This window comes from Eurosta solidaginis, chromosome 2 (genome assembly GCF_040869045.1).
Source record: "Eurosta solidaginis isolate ZX-2024a chromosome 2, ASM4086904v1, whole genome shotgun sequence".
NCBI lineage: Eukaryota > Metazoa > Arthropoda > Insecta > Diptera > Tephritidae > Eurosta > Eurosta solidaginis.
In genome coordinates this window covers 250,425,463-250,443,977 of record NC_090320.1, presented here as the reverse complement: position 1 = coordinate 250,443,977, position 18,515 = coordinate 250,425,463, and the positions used below count along the sequence as shown (strand labels likewise).

Here is an 18,515-nt window from a genome sequence, read left to right as displayed (position 1 = left end):
AAAACTGAATAATTTTTGAAATAACCTTTTTTTCAAAACTGTGAATGAGGATACCTTAGCTGCAATACCTTTGAGTGTAGAAGCTTTGAAAAATATAAATAAAAATCATGTATGCTAACCCAGCAGCTATTTTATGACTTAGCACAATTTCCTCACTCAAAACAAATTTTTTCTCCTGACTTAGCACTTTTTACTCAATATGTTTCCACATCACTCCTCCCATTTAATGATTGAAATATAACACTAAAACTATATATTTCACAAAAAATACTATTTATTTGTCAAACCATTTCTAACTATTGGCGGCCACCGTGGTGTGATGGTAGCGTGCTCCGCCTACCACACCGAATGCCTTGGGTTCACACCCCAGGCAAAGGAACATCAAAATTTTAGAAATAAGGTTTTTCAATTAGAAGAAAATTGTCTTTATTTCTAACGGTTCTAATCTGGACTCTTTTGCCGGATGGTGCGCAGACAATAACTTATTTTTAAATTCAAACAAATGCTGTGTTGTGTCTTATTCCATAAAGACAACTGCCACATACTTTATCTACAAACTAAATGCTAAATCTTAATCGTTGTCAAGAGAGTAAAGACTTGAGTGTAATTTTTGACTCCAAACTCTCTTTTTCTAGTCACATTTATTTCGTTGTCATCGTCGTTCAGTAGACGAAACACCAGTGACTTTAAGGACCCTATGGCGTTGAAGGCACTTTATATATCCTTGGTCAGAAGTGGTGTTGAATATTGCTCAATAATATGGAATCCTTTCTATGAATCTAACTCCTATAAAATTGAGAAAGTTCCAAAAATTGTTACAAAATTGCTTTACGTATACTTCACTGGCCAGACGGCCTCCCATCATATACCAGCAGTCACAAATTGATTGGTCTTCAGGCTTTGCATGACAGAAGAACTTTTATCTCACTCATGCTTGCCTATAATGTAATAAACTTTAGCACGAATTGCTCTGATTTATCTACTTTGTTCATTCCATATATTCCACTGCGTGATCTTCAGCATAATATATTATTTATCGAAATAACTCATAAAACGAATTATGCTATGAATGAACCTATAACTAGGACTATACATCTAGCAAATCGATTCAGTAGTATTATTAATTTTAATAACATCTTATATAAGTTTAAGCTTGAATTGTTTTCTAAATTTAACTAGTCTGTAAGAAAGCATGTAGTTATCAACATGTAAGAATTGAAGTAGATTATAGTCAGCGCAAATCATTTGTCATACACCAAAGGCATGTCTCAATTGGGTAAATCCAATTTCAAGGGGTTGTGTTCGCAACCCTCTCAAGAGGTTTCCAGCACAATATATAGCTTCTCAAACCCAACTGTCAACTCACCTAACCGTGGCGAATCCTGTTCCTCATGGAACCAGGTGGTGGGGAGGGCGGTATGGCCTAGAAGGGTTAATGTGATCATATAAATCGTTCCTGAGATGGTCGAGCTAGTAGTACCTTAATAGTGCTTTGTTACCGGAACGTACCGGATCTATATCCGGCAAAAGGCCATCAACATCGGTAACACTCCCCAAAGCCTTCGGGGAGTGTCTTTATCGTTAATACAACAACAACAACAAAGCACGTACTTTTAGACTGAATGAATTAAATAAATAAATAAAATGCGCGCACAAAGAAATGACTAGTAATTCAGATTGATATTATTGACAGGTTGACTTAGCACATTTTTTTTAACAGCTGACGACTTAGCACATTTACACATCATTGCCCACAGCACGTAAAAATGAAAAATTTAAATATTTTTTTTTTTTTTTTGTAATCGATGTATTTTGAATTCAGTTTTAAAACTGCATTAAAATACAATTTTTCAAAAAAAGTGACTTAGCACATTTTCACATTAAGCTAACGAAATATATTTCAAGAAAGTTAATTTTTTAGAAGATAAAATTTATTCAAGAAAAATGCAAATGAATATCGAAAACTGCAAATATATTTCGAAAAAGAATAAATAAAATTCAAATTTATTTCAGAAAAAAACAATTTAAAATCAGAAACCATCAACTATATTTCACAAAGGTCAAGGTCACAAAAGCGAAATTTATTCAGCAAACAAAATTCATAAAGTCAAATTTATTTAACTACATATATAGTACATTTGAATTCAGAAAGGGCTTAATATATTTTGGAAAGGTGAAATGTATTTCAGAAACCGAAATTCAGAATAGGCTAAGTAAAATAAAAAAAAAGTCAAAAGTAAAAAAAAGCTAATTTCTTAAACAGTCAAATTTTATTTTTAGAAAACAAATTATTTTTGAAATGGACAGTTTGTCTTAAAAAAGTTCAGCTGTATTTAAGAAAAGGCCAAACGTATTTCAAAAAATACCAAATGTGTTTCAAAAAAAGCAAATGAAATTCGGAAAACATGAACTATATTTTAGAAAAGGTCAAATATATTTCTGAAAATTTCAAATGTGTTTCAGAAAAGATTACATTCGGAATAGTTGAAATAAAAATTTAAAAAAATTTACTTTATTTCAGAGAAAGGAAAATTAAGTTGAGGAAAGGCAAGAAAAGCGCAATTAAAATAAGATCGACCACACTGATTGAATTCTGAAATACGTTTGCTATTTTCCTATTCTACAATCACAGGCGCTCACTAGGTCATGCTTCTTTCAATTTCTCTGCCTAGTGCGCTGAAGTTCCACGTTATGCTCGCCGCTGTTCCAAATTTTAAAAAATTATTCTATGTATCTCCAGAAATCTTTTCTTTGTATGTGTAGGTCCGTAACTTTTTGTTTTACGAAGTTTGGAGCATGATTTCGGGTGTGTGAAACATCGGCTTTTGATTTGAAAGCACCTCAGCAGAAAACGTTGGTTAGACAAATTATGGATTTCAATCTGATTTAGCTCACATTTGTGCAAGCCAACCTTAAGTAACTTGCATTCTCGTTTGGCACGAGGTTAACAGTTTGAAGGGGTAATTTTTTACACGAATTTAATACTTCCACGTTTGTTGTCCAAATTCCCTCATCAAATACTAATTTTCTTACACATTTTGGAGTTGTGTTCGAAAGTAATTAAATTTACTTCTGTAGCTAACTGGGTTACTATGAGTAAAAAAATAAAACCAAGCCTAACAAAGTTAGGGCCGATTTCAATTACTTCGCGGTCTCGGGATTATCATCACCTTTCTGTACAACTATTCTCACCGATCGAAAGCACCGAAACAAGCCTAAACTATTTTTGGCGCTAAGTTTTACTATAAAATATTTATTCTCTGTTTGAAAATAAATAGATGTGTACAATGAATTCCAGAAGCCAAATATAGATTTTGTATTAGGGTAACCTTTCATGACAGCTCCAAGTATAAAGCCGATAGAATATTGTTTAAAGGAACCTTTTAAAACAAAAACCAATAACCTCCCTATTCTATGCTTCGACCTAAATTAATTATGTCAGTGATTTGTTATTATTTAATAACAAAACTCTATTGGGTGGACAAATTTCATTTTTGTAGTTCCGATAATGTATCTGTCATTTTTATAGACGTTGTTGACTATGATTTCGTCTGCCAAATTTCTTAAATACGTTAGATCCAAATCTGCAAAATCTTATGCCCGAAACCGACTGTAAAATCAATGTAAAATTAATGGTCTCCTTGATAGGTGCAAGTGTGGGGTAAGTAACATCAAGCATGAAAATTCCTCGGAAAAAGTTCTTTAAAACGGCATCAGCTGCCTGATTTTGAACCAGAATATGGTCACCAGAACTTAAGATGCGATATCTTTTATATGTGATATCTTTTATCGGTGGCATAACATCTTCTCTCCGAGGCGCATTAGCTGGTACCTCTTAGAGTAAAAGTATTAAGTTCGGCTATAAATAAAATATTCGTTTGATAGGCACCGACTGGCCAGCAGCGAAACTCACTAAAAGTCAAGGTCAAGTCAATTTTCGTCGTTCGGCTCCCGTCATTATGGTACAGTTGTCACTTATTGCAGGGCATAATGGCAACCTATTTCGAGATATCGTCGTTGCTCAAGCAAACCTTAGCTCTGAATACTATAATTGATTAAATTCTTACTTATCCTGGCTGGACCCTGTCACGCCGCCAAGAAAATTTGATCTAGTTATCATATGGTGCTTCTCGATTATAATAGATATGTATACAACAGCAGCGAATAGAAAAATAGCAATCGCAATTTGTTTAGTATGCAGTTTTGTAGCCCAATCATTTTGATCTTACAAAGTACAAGTTATAGGTCTATCAAAATTTGCAATAAATTTTGAAATTTGTGTAAAATTTTCTCAATTTTTTCAAAAACAACAATTTGATTAACAAGAAGTAGAAGTTTTCTCTAAAAATATCAAAAATTAAAAATGACAATTAATTAGACGAAAAAAAACTTGCCACTGTTGCAGATATAACTATAGATGTTTTTACTCATTTCCTATAGAATACTAGAATGAGATACTTTGTTGCAGGTTTTATACAATCGGACTTCATTTTCTGCCCGCACTATACTAATGACCTCTTCACATGACCACCCCTTCACATGGTTCCATTCCGTTGAATAATTACATGTCCTGCTCTACCTTTAGATAGATGACCATAATGATACTTTTTATACGAGAGCTCACAGATTATATTAATTTTGTTCGCATAACGGTACCCCGTCACGGCATAAACTAATCGAGACGGATATAGACTTCTATATATAAAAATGATCTGGGAGAAAAAATAAATTCATTTAGCCATGTCCGTCCATCTGTCCGTAAACATGATAACTTGAGTAAATTTTGAGGTATCTTAATGAAATTTGGTACGTAAGTTCCTGGGCACTCATCCCAGATCGCTATTTAAAATGGACGAAATCGGACTATAACCACGCCCACTTTTTCGATATCGAAATTTTCGAAAAACCGAAAAAGTGCGATAATTTATTACCAAAGACGGGTAAAGCGATGAAACTTGTTAAGTGGGTTGACCTTATGCCGCAGAATAGAAAATTAGTAAAATTTTTAACAACGGGCGTGGCACCGCGCACTTTTAAAAGAAGGTAATTTAAAAGTTTCGCAAGCTGGCAGCTGAGTATGTAATGTTCGGTTACACCTGAACATAGCATTCCTTACTTGTTTATTATCAAAAACCGAGCAATTTTTAAAACGCTTATATTACCTTCACTTGTATGTTTGCTTGTTTCTAACTCTCTAGGCTAGGCGCGCAAAGGAGAGTTAGAACCATTTAGCCGCAATTATTGAAGACTCCTGCAGTGGTTAAAAAACTTGCTGTAAAAGGAGTTAAGCGGGAGTCATTGGTGCCGTATATCGTATCGTTGTAGTCGTATCCCTAACGTAATCAGCTGTTTATCGTTACGACGGTAAACCAAAAACCAATTGGTTGGCTACGATACGGTTACGACCATAGCAGCACCAATAATCGATTGCATTGATTTCCATAAGGTTGGTCGAATCAGCTGTTATAAGGTTACCGATACGGTTACCGATAAAGCAACTTTATGCTTAATAGCGGAGACATGCACCTCTGCGCTACGGCCGTCATCAACATCAAATATCTAAGTGGATTGTAGATACTAAAACGGCACCATATTTGAATGTTTCTTAGTTTTTTAAACTATATTTATATTATAACTTTTCGTTATATAAATCATGGTCACCCTAATGAACAGTTTTACATGTAAAACAATTGTAAATATAATTAGCCAAATCCAATATGTTAAATGAAGTGAACATGATTCACTTCAAATATTTGAAAGTCCGAAATTTTTACAAACACATATACATGCATGCGTTGAATGAGTATATTTAAATAGTAGCCGTGCATCGTTAAGGTAATTGCCAAGTATGAGGAGCCGCAAGCAGATTCCCAAGTGTTATATACGTACTTAAGTATATATGTACATATGCACAAACAATTTCTGGTGGAGTATGGACAAGGTGTTAGTAGTGCGGATAGTTTGGCCGACAATACAGTGGGCCTAAGTAAGTAGAAAATATGAGGTCTATTGGTTTTGCGGGCTAATATGTTTTCTGCTAGCTCACTTCTATTTGTATTTTGTATTCTTCTTCTTGTTCACTTCCTTGCACTTCAATTTTTTTTTGCTTTTTGGTATTGTGTATTTTTTTTGTTTGTTTTTTCTGCTTGGCCCTTTTGTGGTGATTAATATTTAGTACGTGATAAGCTTTTGACGCGAATGGGTGGTTAAACGGTAGGCCAATAGTAACAAGTAGCATAAGTACATACATACATGTGTACTTATGTATATGTGCGTGGTGTTTCGAAAACTACCATAACATTTAAATAATTGGAATTCATTTAGTGAAAACGTTCTTCCGGTCCTCATAAAAAATATATATATGAATTTAAAAGAGCTCAAATTGTGTTTTAAACCATTTTAATTTTTTTTTTGTCACTTTCCTCTCTCTTAAAAAAGGGTCTTGCTGATGATTTACAAAATCGTGCAACACTCGTGGATGATTTAAAATCCTCGGCTAAGCCTCTTATCGAAACTTCTGATGTACAAATTGTTGAACAAATCGAATCAGCCGTACAAGAAGCTGTTGTAGCATGGCATGATACTTCAGATAATTTACAACAACTATGTATACGTTATCAACGTGCCGTTGAGCTATGGGAAAAGTACCGTAACGCCTCGGCTGCTGTACAAAATTACGTTGAACAGCAAATGGATACGGTGAAGAATTTGGAACAGCCATTGGAGACCATACAAAGTGCTAAGGTAAGTTATCTTATTTATGACTAGTATTATTGAGATGAGAGTTTTTTTTTTTTGGAGTGCTGTGTTCTTTTTTGTCCCTTTGTTTTATGGAAACTACAGTTTGAAAAATGTTACGTAATACACTCAAAAAACATACCATTAGACAAAAAAGTTTTAAATGAACTACAATTTGTGAAGAAGAATAAAAGAAACAACAATCACAAATTTAACATAACGAAATATTGACAGAGAATTGGAAAAAAATTTATAATTTAAGTAGCCCCTCAAACATTCTGCGAGAGCTCACAATTAAAGAGTCTGATATAAGTGAAAAATATGACCCTCAGAAATATGGTGAACAATTAGTCTTATTGACGCCGAATGTTTGCTGGGAAGTAGTATTGAAGAAGAAATATTGGACTAGTGGTATGTCGAGCATTTGTCCACATCATTCAAGCTTTGAGAAAGAGTAAATTAGCTTTTTTTTAATTTAAAAATCCAAATATGAAAAACGAAGGCTAAGTACAGCTTTTTTCGTGATAGGGATGGAATTGCATCGTATAATCATGAATAATTTTCGGACTACCTTGTGATTGTTTCGTGAATATTTCGGAATAACTTCAGGATTATTTTAGGAATCATTTTGACATTATTTCCCAGCAATTTCGGCCCAAGTTCGGTATCATTTCTGGAATATTCTGGGCATCATTTCGGAGCCAAATTTGATTTATTGAAATTGTATCACTTCTATATTGGGATTATTTGCCAAATCATTTCGAGACTACTTCGTAGCGACTCAGGATGACTCCGATATTCTTTTAAGTATAATTTCAGATCAATTTCAGTATCACTTCAAAATTATTTTACGTATATTTAGGAATATTTGTATATTTTTTGAAATTTGGAAAGTGTTTGGGTGGTTCAATTTCAAGATTATTTTCAGCATTAATTCGAGACTATTTACTATGATTCAAAGTTGACTTCGGTATAATTTTGGAAATTTTTTCAGCATAATTTTTTGGAGCATTAGGGAACTATTCGAGATTACTTCAGAACGATTTTGGTATAACTTTTGCACCATCACGCTATTTTCTTTGTCCCGTTTCTGAAACACTTTGGGTTTATTTCTGGGATCGCTTCAGAACCAATTCGAGATTATATCAGAAACATTTGGGAATTGTTTTCGGAGCAATGTACACAATTTATTAAAAATCAGCCACCTTTCTTTTAAGATAGAGTCAGATATAAAAAGAAATATTGGCAATATACAAATCAACCCAGAATAATCCCGGAATGATCCTGTAATAGTTCTTAGTTTTTGTTTTTTAGTTCTGAAATCATACAGAAGTATACCGAAGTTACTACTTTTTTGAAATTACAACAAATACAATACAACAAAAAATTTTAAATTATAAAGTGCTGCTAAAAGCTTTTTTATATTGAAATGCAAATTACAATACATCTACAACATTGTATATATACTAATACTTTTTTTTTGTATTTAAAAAATAAAAATTTAATTTTAAATGTTTAATTGTATAAAAAGCTCAAAAGTTTTAATATCGATTCCTTAAAACAATTCATAAAACGCTATATCAACGCAATACTCAAGATCAGTTAAAGTTAATCCTCATAATCCAGCACAACAATTTCACTCTGTCTTTAATATGGTATTCAGATCCTCTCCACCAATTTTTTTTACGATACGTCAATTATTACCGGAAATTGTGAATTGTGGTGAAAAACTGAGTCTTAAAATGCGGATCCACGCCCATTTCGTAAAATGTTACATCGATGTTGTTGGCGACTCAAATGTTAGTCCAAATACAATATTTGAACGAGTTCGCTTTATTAATCTAGGTCGATGCAAAGTTTCAGCAACTGCTCTAACCTCAACTCATAAATAGTTAAAACCACCAAAAAGTACTTCAGGCTGGACCTGTGGAGAATTTCATGATGTTCAAATTCGCAACTGAGCACAAAACTCAAGCAGGACAAAGCAAGCGAGATATTTGCGAAGTACTAAATTTTGCGACCCCTTGTCTAGAATATCATATGGAGCGCATGAAAATAATGTCAAAATAAAGACGTATGCACGTTTCCAAGTCTTATTTCAAATTTCAAGGTCAAACCCTTAAATGGCTGGGGTAATTTTAATTTTCTTAATAAATTAATTTTGAATATACATTTTTTTCTGTGCAATAATATTTTTGCATAATTTTTAGTTGTGAAGTTGTTAGTGTAAATTTGTTTTTATACCAAAGTGCACGTTCATCATATGAAAGTGTTTGTGCTTTACACTTACATATGAAAATCAAAAACTTCCATATGAAATTTTTTTATATGTGAGGGCATACGAGAGTGGTTTGAATTTTTGTTTTTGTTTTATTTGTGGCTATGATTCAGGGCAAAACAAAAACAAAAGTCCTGTAAGTGTATAGGGATTGAGCAGCTCTGTAATAATTATAAGAAAATTTTTGTTTTTTCCACACCGTTTTTCGAGCATTTTTTGGAATTTACCTTTTTCTGAAGAATTTCGAAAGAACAGTATTTTCCTGTGCTCATTCCATCCATAAACAATAGCTTTTAGATGGATTTTATGCATCGCAGATCGGGATTATGTTTTTATTAGGCGGTCGCCGTGGTCTGATGGTAGCATGTTCCGGTTTGCTAAAAACCTACCACATACACGCCCCGGGCAAAGCAACATCAAAATTTTAGAAAGAAGTTTCTTTTCCAATTAAAATAATGTTTTTCTAAGCGGGTCGCCCCTGGTCAGTGACTTGACAAGCACTCTGAGTGTATTTCTGCCATGAAAAGGTTCTTAGTGAAAACTCATCTGCTCGGAGTCGGCATTAAACATGTAGGTCCCGTCCCTCCAGTTTGTAGACAAAGTCAAAAGGAGCACGGGGCATAAAGGAAGAGAAGCTCGGCCTAATATATCTTAGGAGGTTATTGCGCCTTGAATTTATTTATTTATAACAGTCACATACTTATGTATAACTGTTTACAACAGGCTAGCTTGTTTTGAGATCAGTAATAGTTGATTAGTAATTAGTTGATAAATAATGCAGAAATTCAAGTGATTCAATTTGCGAAACCAAAAAAAAATCAGTTGGAAACTAACTAGTTTTGTTTTAAATCTGGTGATTGATTGATTGTCTTGATTCTTTTACTTTAGTTGTCAGTTTACTAAACGTGCGATGATTGTGTTAAGTACATACTTTTATATAAGGATTGAAGATTGATTTGTAATTAGTCGATTAAGATTATTCAATTAGCCAGAAAGAAACGGTTTTCGGTTAAATCGCTTTGGGGAGGAACCAATCTGAAACCCTTTGTTTCAGTTGATTTCTTTCCAACATAAAGTTGATAAGGCATCTGTTGGCTGGCAAGCATCGGAGTGCGCCTCCGTTGAAATCATTCTTTTTTTTTTCAAACAGAAAGAGAAAACTGACTGATTAAGTTATCGCTACAACAAACGAAAGGAAATGTGTTTACTGTTTAAACTTATCAGCGGTTTTTAAATGAACTGCTTAGTATACATTCAAATTAATATGAACTTCTTTAATCTGTAGGCTCGTATGCTACATATATGGCGGTTACGCTGGTAAAAATGTAGTGTGCTTATGTATGTGTGTCATACCAAAGATCTCAGGTTCATATACATATAAGAGAATATAGCTTCAAATATGAAAATGTTTAGGGATATTTTAAATATTTTTCGAAATATTTTGAATTGTAGGATAAAAAATTAAAAAGTGACATATCGCATATCGCAGATAAGTTCGGCTTAAATTTGCTCGAATGTTGATGTTCATAACGCTATCTATTAATATGTATGAATGTAAACATATGCGTTACCATATTGATTATAATTCAATGGAGAATGAAGGCAAGGGTTAAATTCAGGCTTATCTCGATTATTAAATTTTTTATTTAAAAAAATTAATGCATGAGTAATAATGGAGCGCAGATAAGTGGTCTTATAATTTTGTAGCGGCTATAGGCTTACATGCCATACGAAAACTAGCACTTTCAAATTTGTTTACATTGAATTTCTTTTTAAAAATTTTGAAAGCTCTAGTTTTTATTTGACACGTCGATATATATGGCTGCCATAAATCTAAATAAGGTAATCATTACACTTGCACACAAAATAAATAATAATTTTGAGGTTTGGCCTCAGTTTCGAAAACAAGCCAAACAAAAAGTTGAAGAAGCAATTGGATAAAGTCAAGTGCTTTCAAAATTTTGAGGTCATAATTTTCAGGCTGTACTTAAAATGTTAACTTAACTATATATTGTCCTGTTCATATGTATATGTAACGGCCAAAAAGCGAATGTGTCGATATTGAGCTCGTATATATCAAATTATGTACCGCACTTACTGTATTCAATGGTATGCTTTAATAGATTGATATGTTTTAAATGTTGGCGGCCACCGTGGTGTGATGGTAGCGTGCTTCGCCTACCACACCGTATGCCCTGGGTTCGCACCCCGGGCAAAGCAACATTAAAATTTTAGAAATAAGGTTTTTTTAATTAGAAGAAAATTTTTCTAAGCGGGGTCGCCCCTCGGCGGTGTTTGGCAAGCGCTCCGGGTGTATTTCTGCCATGAAAAGCTCTCAGTGAAAACTCATCTGCCTTGCAGATGCCGTTCGGAGTCGGCATAAAACATGGAGGTCCCGTCCGGCCAATTTGTAGGGAAAATCAAGAGGAGCACGACGCAAATTGGAAGAGAAGCTCGGGCTTAGATCTCTTCGGAGGTTATCGCGCCTTACATTTTTTTTTTTTATGTTTTAAATGACTTTAACACTCAGCGAAATAAGCCCACACACCAATAATTCAATAATAATTCAAAGTGGCATTCCACATTGCATGTACTCCTGCGTACAAAATAGAAGAACCACTTCATATGAACAAGACTAGAAACATTTATCAATTGATACCGTAAACAATCTTAAAATAACTCTGAAATAGTTCAGATATGTACGGTAACATGATTTCAAAATTACTTTGAGATAACCCCAAATTAGTAATAACACTATAAAAAAAAATTCTCAAGTGATCAAGAGATAAAAAATAATGACGAAAGCATGTTAAATTAAAAAAAACATAACGACATATTACCATAATGATCCATGAAATATTCCCGCAACGCCTTAAAAATAACCCTAAAATAATAAGATATAAATAGTCCTAAAACGGTCTTGAAAGAGTTGTGAAAACAATTACGAAATAGACTCCAAAAGATTCCAAAAAAGTCCCGCGATGACTAGAAAACAGTTTCGAAGTAAACCCGAAATTATCCAGATACAAGCCCAAATTGATTCAAAAACAGTTCGAAACAGTTCCCAAAATAATCCCGAAGTACGCGCGACATCTTTCTTACAGCGCTTCCAAAATGACCCCTAAAGTATCCGGAATACAATTGAAGCTACCTTAAAGCAGTACCGCAATAAGCTGAAAATGATTTCTAATATGATCCGAAGATTATCCAGAGGCGTTTTCGAAAATTATTCCGAAAACAGCTACAACAGTTATATTGAAAACAATTGCGAAATAGTCCGAAATGATTCCGATCACAATCCCGGGACGATCCCCAAATAGTACCAAACTGATTCCAAAATTAATCCTACAATAGTTAGGATCGATAACATGTTAAGACAATCCTGACACAAAATAGTCCTGAAATGATGCCAAACAGTTTTAAATATTACAATCCCCATATGTTACCCAAATAATTCTGAAAAGATCCAAAACAATCCTGCAATAATCCTGACAGCAATACTGAAATTAGCCTGAAATTACATCGATATGACCCTCGAAACAGTCCAGCAATCGTTCCGAAATTATACCGAAGAAAATTCGGTAATTATCAGAAAAATATATGGACGTGTTTTTGGGGACTGTCCTAAAATGTTCCTGTAATAGTTCAGAAATGGTCCGGAAATAGTCTTGGAGTGATATCGGAAAAAATTCCGCAAGGTACGAAAATTATACCAAAAATATTCTTAAAATAATACCGAAATAAGCTCAACATGACCCCTTCAAAACCTTGAAATAATCGCGAAAATTTGAAAATAGCGTCCAAATGATTCGAAAAACATCCCAGAACAATCCTGAAAGCAAATCCGAAATATTCCCTAAATCGTCGAGCAAAAATCCCAAACGTATCGCGAAATGTTCTGCAGATACAAACAAATTAATACGGAAATTGTTCAAAGTTTAACTCGTAATGGTCTCGAACTGATACCCAGCACCATCCGGAACGTAATTCTGAAATATTCCCGAAAACGATCCCGAAATGGTTCTGAAATGATTCTGAAATTAACTTGTGAAATCTTATTTAAAAAAGCTTGTGAACTGCTCTCAAAAACAACCCCGAAATAGGTTCGATAAAACGCTTTAAACATTCTGAAAATAGTCTCGGCATAGAAACTGTCCCAAAATTAACCTGAGATAGTTGTGAAGAGATCTCATTCAAAGTTTTCAAAAAGCCCTTGGGCGCCATAGTAAAAATTCTTCAATATTTTGTTCGTTTGCCTGTAAGACCCTTTAACCTTAAAGTGCAAATATATAAGAACTTAGACATGGGTTTGTTAAGCAAAAAATTTTTTTTCACACTGATTCCTGCGAAAAATTTACCATCATCAGTCGAGAAAGCAATTATTGTAATTTCGTGTTTGCAATTTCTGATACCACACTGTATAACTACTCAAATTCGATTACATACATATATTAGCTGCATCTTTGTGGATTTGTGCGCTCTTTCTGTTGGTCAGTGAGTGTTTGATATTCGTGTGAATTAGACTTGCAATAATAATAAATAGGAAAAGGCAATAAGTGAAAATAGAACTCAAATATCATGCAAATAAAAACAAAAGGATAACAAAAGATAGAAAAACAGCTAGCTGATATAAATAAATATGTGAAACTAAAAAATACACATTCAAATAACACATATGCATTTATAACACGCATCAATAATTTACCGTTATTGATTAAGCTGCTTTACTACCAACTCAAACTATCCAAATAAGTTACTCATACGCCGTGGTGTCCACTAGAAAATAACTTTATTGTATTTGTTGAAGTATTGCATTTGCCATTGCGTGACAACATAATTTCTTTGAAGCGTATACACATATGTGTGTATATACTTGTTTAGAAATGTATGCATTAAGTGTTAAAAAAAATATATAGAGAAAGTGTCATTGTACTAAGTAAATACTTATTGAAACGAAAGACGGCAGCTATAGTGAATATGCAAGTGTAAAAACTTATGTATGTGTATGTGTGCAAGTCTCTTATTTAGCATAATTATTAGCACATCAGTGCACAAATGTGCTTAGTATGCATAAGAACTATGCTATAGACAGCTAGAAGTTGACTGCAGACACTTTCTTTAAGGCGATTGACTTAAAGAAAGTACAGCAGCACACACGAAAATAGCAGTGGCAATTTTTATCAATTAGAAAATAATATCTATAAATTTTCTAACTAAAACTATTGGTCTTTTCTTTTCTGAAAATAGTGTCACACTCTTGGTTCTTTTCAGCTCTCTCGTAAGGTTGTGTGTCTCTTTCACAAATTATTTTCCAATTAATAAGAAAAGGGATAGCATTACCTACAAATTCAGTCATTTGGCAGAACGCTAGCTGACCTAGTTCAAAAGTTAGAATTCAAGAGTGCGACATGAGGGTAACATAATTTCCAGAAAAGAAAACGCCATATGCAAAGCAATCTCAAAACCATTTTCGAAAAAAAAGATTCGATAAAATTTTACAAAAATTCGCTACTTTTTATTTAAAGTTTTTTAAATACTTTCGAATATGCAGTTTTGAAGCCCCGTCAATTTTGGTGTGGCAAAGTATAAACTTTAATTCGCATGAGATTCGTATACATTTTTGAAAAATTTTTTTCCGAAGGGTGTTCTATATTTAGCTGATGCAAAGAGCGCAATAAAAATGTAAATAATTAATACGCATTTTGAGAGACCTATAACTTCTACATTGTAGGACTCAAATTAATTGGGTTAGAAAACTGCAGACTCGAAAAAATTTAGAAAGTTCCAAATTAAAAATTGGGATTTTTCGTAAAATTTGCTCGAATTTTTCGAAAACGTTTTTAAGATTGGGTTGCCTATTTTCAGTTAGAAAATGTATAGAAGTTTTTTCTTGAGATATATAATATAAAACATAAATTGAATTTAATAGTCAAAATTTAAAAAAACTTGCCACTGCTATTTTCGTACACGCTGCTGTAGGTCAAGGAATGGCTGTATGTGCTCAATTTTTTTTTTTTAACGACACAAATAAGCGAATGCATTTATACAAACATGCACACAAATGTTTAGTACGTGTATAAATATACGTAAATATGTTTGTAGAAAAAAAGAACGCAGCACTTTCATATTGTTCTATTTTAAATTTATCTAATATCATTTAAAGTATTTTTTCAAATTTTAAAATTAATAAATTCTTCACTTTCATCTTGCCCGCCACAGATCTGTCAGGACAATTTGACAGCACAAAATGATCGTTTATCTGAATTACGTGATATTGTTACAAAAATAGCTGCCGATATTGGTTTGGATGCATCTGGTCTAATGCAAGGTGAATTAGAGGCTTTAGGCCAACGTTTGCAAGACTGCAAGGAAGCCATTACCACATTGGCTAATGTGGCCGAAGCCAAGGATAAAGAACGCAAGGCTATTGAAGAGAATGTACAACAAACTAAAACGTACTTGAATAATGTGCAGAAGGTAAGTTTGTAGAACTACTTTTCTAATTGTACAATTGAACTTGTAAACATGTTATATGTATATGGAACTTAGCTTTCATTTATGTATATAACAATACAAGGAGTTTGCTTTTACAGTGAAACATTTACACATACATACATATAAACCTATTTAGGAAAACAAAAAGTTTACTATGTAGTATGTACATAATTTGAATGTAATTGCAGCCCCGCGTGCATTCAAACACAAAAAGGGATTTCCCATATGCGCGAAAAAAAAAACTTTACCGCACACTGTATATGCCGCAATAGTGTGTGTAATCCTTCACGTTCGCTAATTCTCTAATAGAATTAAATATTTTGGATTACACTTTTAGATAACACAAATATTGATTAGACTGTGTGTGCTTTAAGTAAAAACTTTATTCGTAATCGATATCGACCTATCCTAATAGGAAGATTGTAACTTAATTAGCGAGACGTGTTCATATTGCTTTATACAGTTGTTTTTGTTATTGATATCAGCTAGCTTCTCGGGAGCTGAGTGTTGAACTCGAAATCATACTTTATTCTAGTGTAAAGGCAGATGCCTTTATCCACTCATCCATATGAATGCCCCGCTGCTCGCTTTGTAATTGGTCTCTACGTGTTGCCTTTTTGTTGCTATTCGTTTATTCACCATTTAGGTACATACTTATTCTATATGCTTTTTAATCCTTATTGTCTGTAATAATTATAGGCGCGCTGCAAGAGCTTAGTAACATTGGGTTTATAGCATTGATTTTATAAGCAGTACTTCCGCTGTTCACTATTATATCAATATTATTATCTATTTTTAATTAGCGAGAGCGCGCCCATAATTATTCCACATAATTAGGATTAAAGCATATAGAAAAGTATGTACCTAAATGGTGAATAAAGAACTAGCAACAAAAAAGCACTACTTAGAGACCAATAGAAGAAATTTACAAGGAACAATAGAAATAGATGTCGAGTTGTTTCAAATTTGCCCGAAAAGGGCTTTGAAGATTTTTACAAAGCGTATTCGAAAAACCCGTCGCCTTGTTAATCCTGCTGTCCCTTTATGTCATTTTTTTCCAAAATATTGAGTTAAATAAAAGTTTAAACTAATATTAAATTACAAAATTTTCAGGTTAAAAATTTGTGAAGTCAAAATTTTATAGCAAAGCATAAAAATATAAAATGTACTAAAACTTGTTCTAAAAGCCTTAAATTAACTACATTAAGTTTAGAATTGTACGAAACATGTACTGAATCGAGTAATTTAATTATTTCCTGTTATAGGTAATCCTAAACTGCTTAGTACCAAAAATCAATATTACCGGAAAAGGGTGCAATAAAAAAAATTACTTGTTAGCATTACTTTGGTACTTTTTTTGGCAGAAACCCAAGTATAAATATCAATTAGAAAAGCATTGAGTTAGTACTAAAATGTGTACCTACTAAATTAATCAAAACTTGAAAATTTAAGGCTGTCCCTATTCGTACGAAAAATTTAGTACAAAAATTCCGAATAAGTTTTTGTTGAGTCTTCCTGTTTTTTCTTCGTTTTATTACATTCTGGACGAATAACCACTTCAAAATTTTTAATTATAAAGCTTTACAAATGAAGAATGTTTTTAAATTAGTTCTAAACTAGACACTTTTTTTAAGTTTTCTTATTGGAGTTACTTGTTAGATGAGAGAATTTTAACATAAATACCGAGTAGTAGTGCTGGTTTCGCTGAAACATCTTGAACTGAATTGAGCAATTTTGAAGTTTGGTATCACTTACACAAAATTTAGTGTGCTAAAATCCACTATGTTTTAAACTACACTATAAAAATTAGTTTTTCGGAAAACAAAGCTTTTATAATTGTAAAATATTTAAATAAGTTCAAAGACACGTTTTGGATTAAATTTTGCATTTAAAAAGAGACAAAAGTACTAGAAATGTATAAAGTAACTTAACTGATCTCATAGTATTGTTTCTCACCAAAAAACGTTTAATAATAACAAATAAATAAGTTTAAATTGGTCCTTGAATTTAACAAAGCACAGTTTTTCAATACAGTTTGCAGTTGGAGAGGAAAATTTTGTTTATGAGTACTCAAAATTTTAGCTTTAACTACAAAGTAACGTTTTATTGAATGCAAAATTTCGTTTAAGATAAAGTACAAAGTCATTTATGCTTTTACTGTGTACATTTTGGTACAGTGCTTTCAAATATGCTCAATACTAAATTTTTTTAGTACTAGCTTGATAATATTGCTTCAACAACTCAAAATTTAGCAGTGAGCTTTATTTAGTAAAATGAGATACTAAGAAATTTAATATAAATATGTATACTAAAATCATTATTTTAAAGTATATGCCGATACTAATTTTTCTCTCCAGCAGCATTTATTTATTTGAAGATTAGTTAGTACCATTACAACATCATACATTCATTAGAGCTAAAAATAACAAAAGTATCTACTAAACTAGAGCTTGAAAACTAATTTTAAGCGTTTTTTAGTACTAAATCATATCTTAATGAAAATTTGGTAATATATTTTGGTTGCCTAAGTTTAAAGAAGTTATTGCAAACGATTTTTCAACATTATTTAGTACTAAAAGTTTAGAGTACCAGAACAACATAAAAACTTTTAAGATCTTCATCAGAAAAAAGATGCGCTAGTTTAGTTTTAATAGAGATTACAAACATGCATTTTTACCAAAAAAAAATTCGTTAGTACTAAAAACTTAGATCACGTAAATTTTCTATATTTTTGAACCACAAAAAAATTGCAAGCTTTTTACACAAAGAAAATTTTTTTTGTACTAAAAATGTTTAAGTACTAAAGTAATAGATCGTGCAAATGTACTAAAACCTAAGCGCCAAAATTGCCATATTTTGTGTTAAAAAATTTTGTGTAATAAAATTGTAATACACAAATTTTTTTAACCTCGTGGATGGAGCACTACATTAAAAGTGTTCAGTACAATTACATACGTAGGTAGGTAGGTTGAACTGGCCGGTCCATGAGGACCTCACATAGACT

General features: G+C 32.6%; 1 protein-coding gene across 9 annotated transcripts in view; it reads left to right on the top strand.

Annotated features, from left to right (window-relative positions):
* The window catches only part of Msp300 (Muscle-specific protein 300 kDa), a 480,743-nt gene that overhangs the window by 436,019 nt on the left and 26,209 nt on the right, over positions 1 to 18,515 (top strand). For all 9 annotated transcript variants that reach the window (XM_067767583.1, XM_067767586.1, XM_067767584.1 and 6 more), the window contains 2 exons: positions 6,439 to 6,744; positions 15,236 to 15,493. In XM_067767583.1, coding sequence (XP_067623684.1) covers positions 6,439 to 6,744; positions 15,236 to 15,493 — 564 coding nt within the window. The remainder of the gene's footprint in view (positions 1 to 6,438; positions 6,745 to 15,235; positions 15,494 to 18,515) is intronic.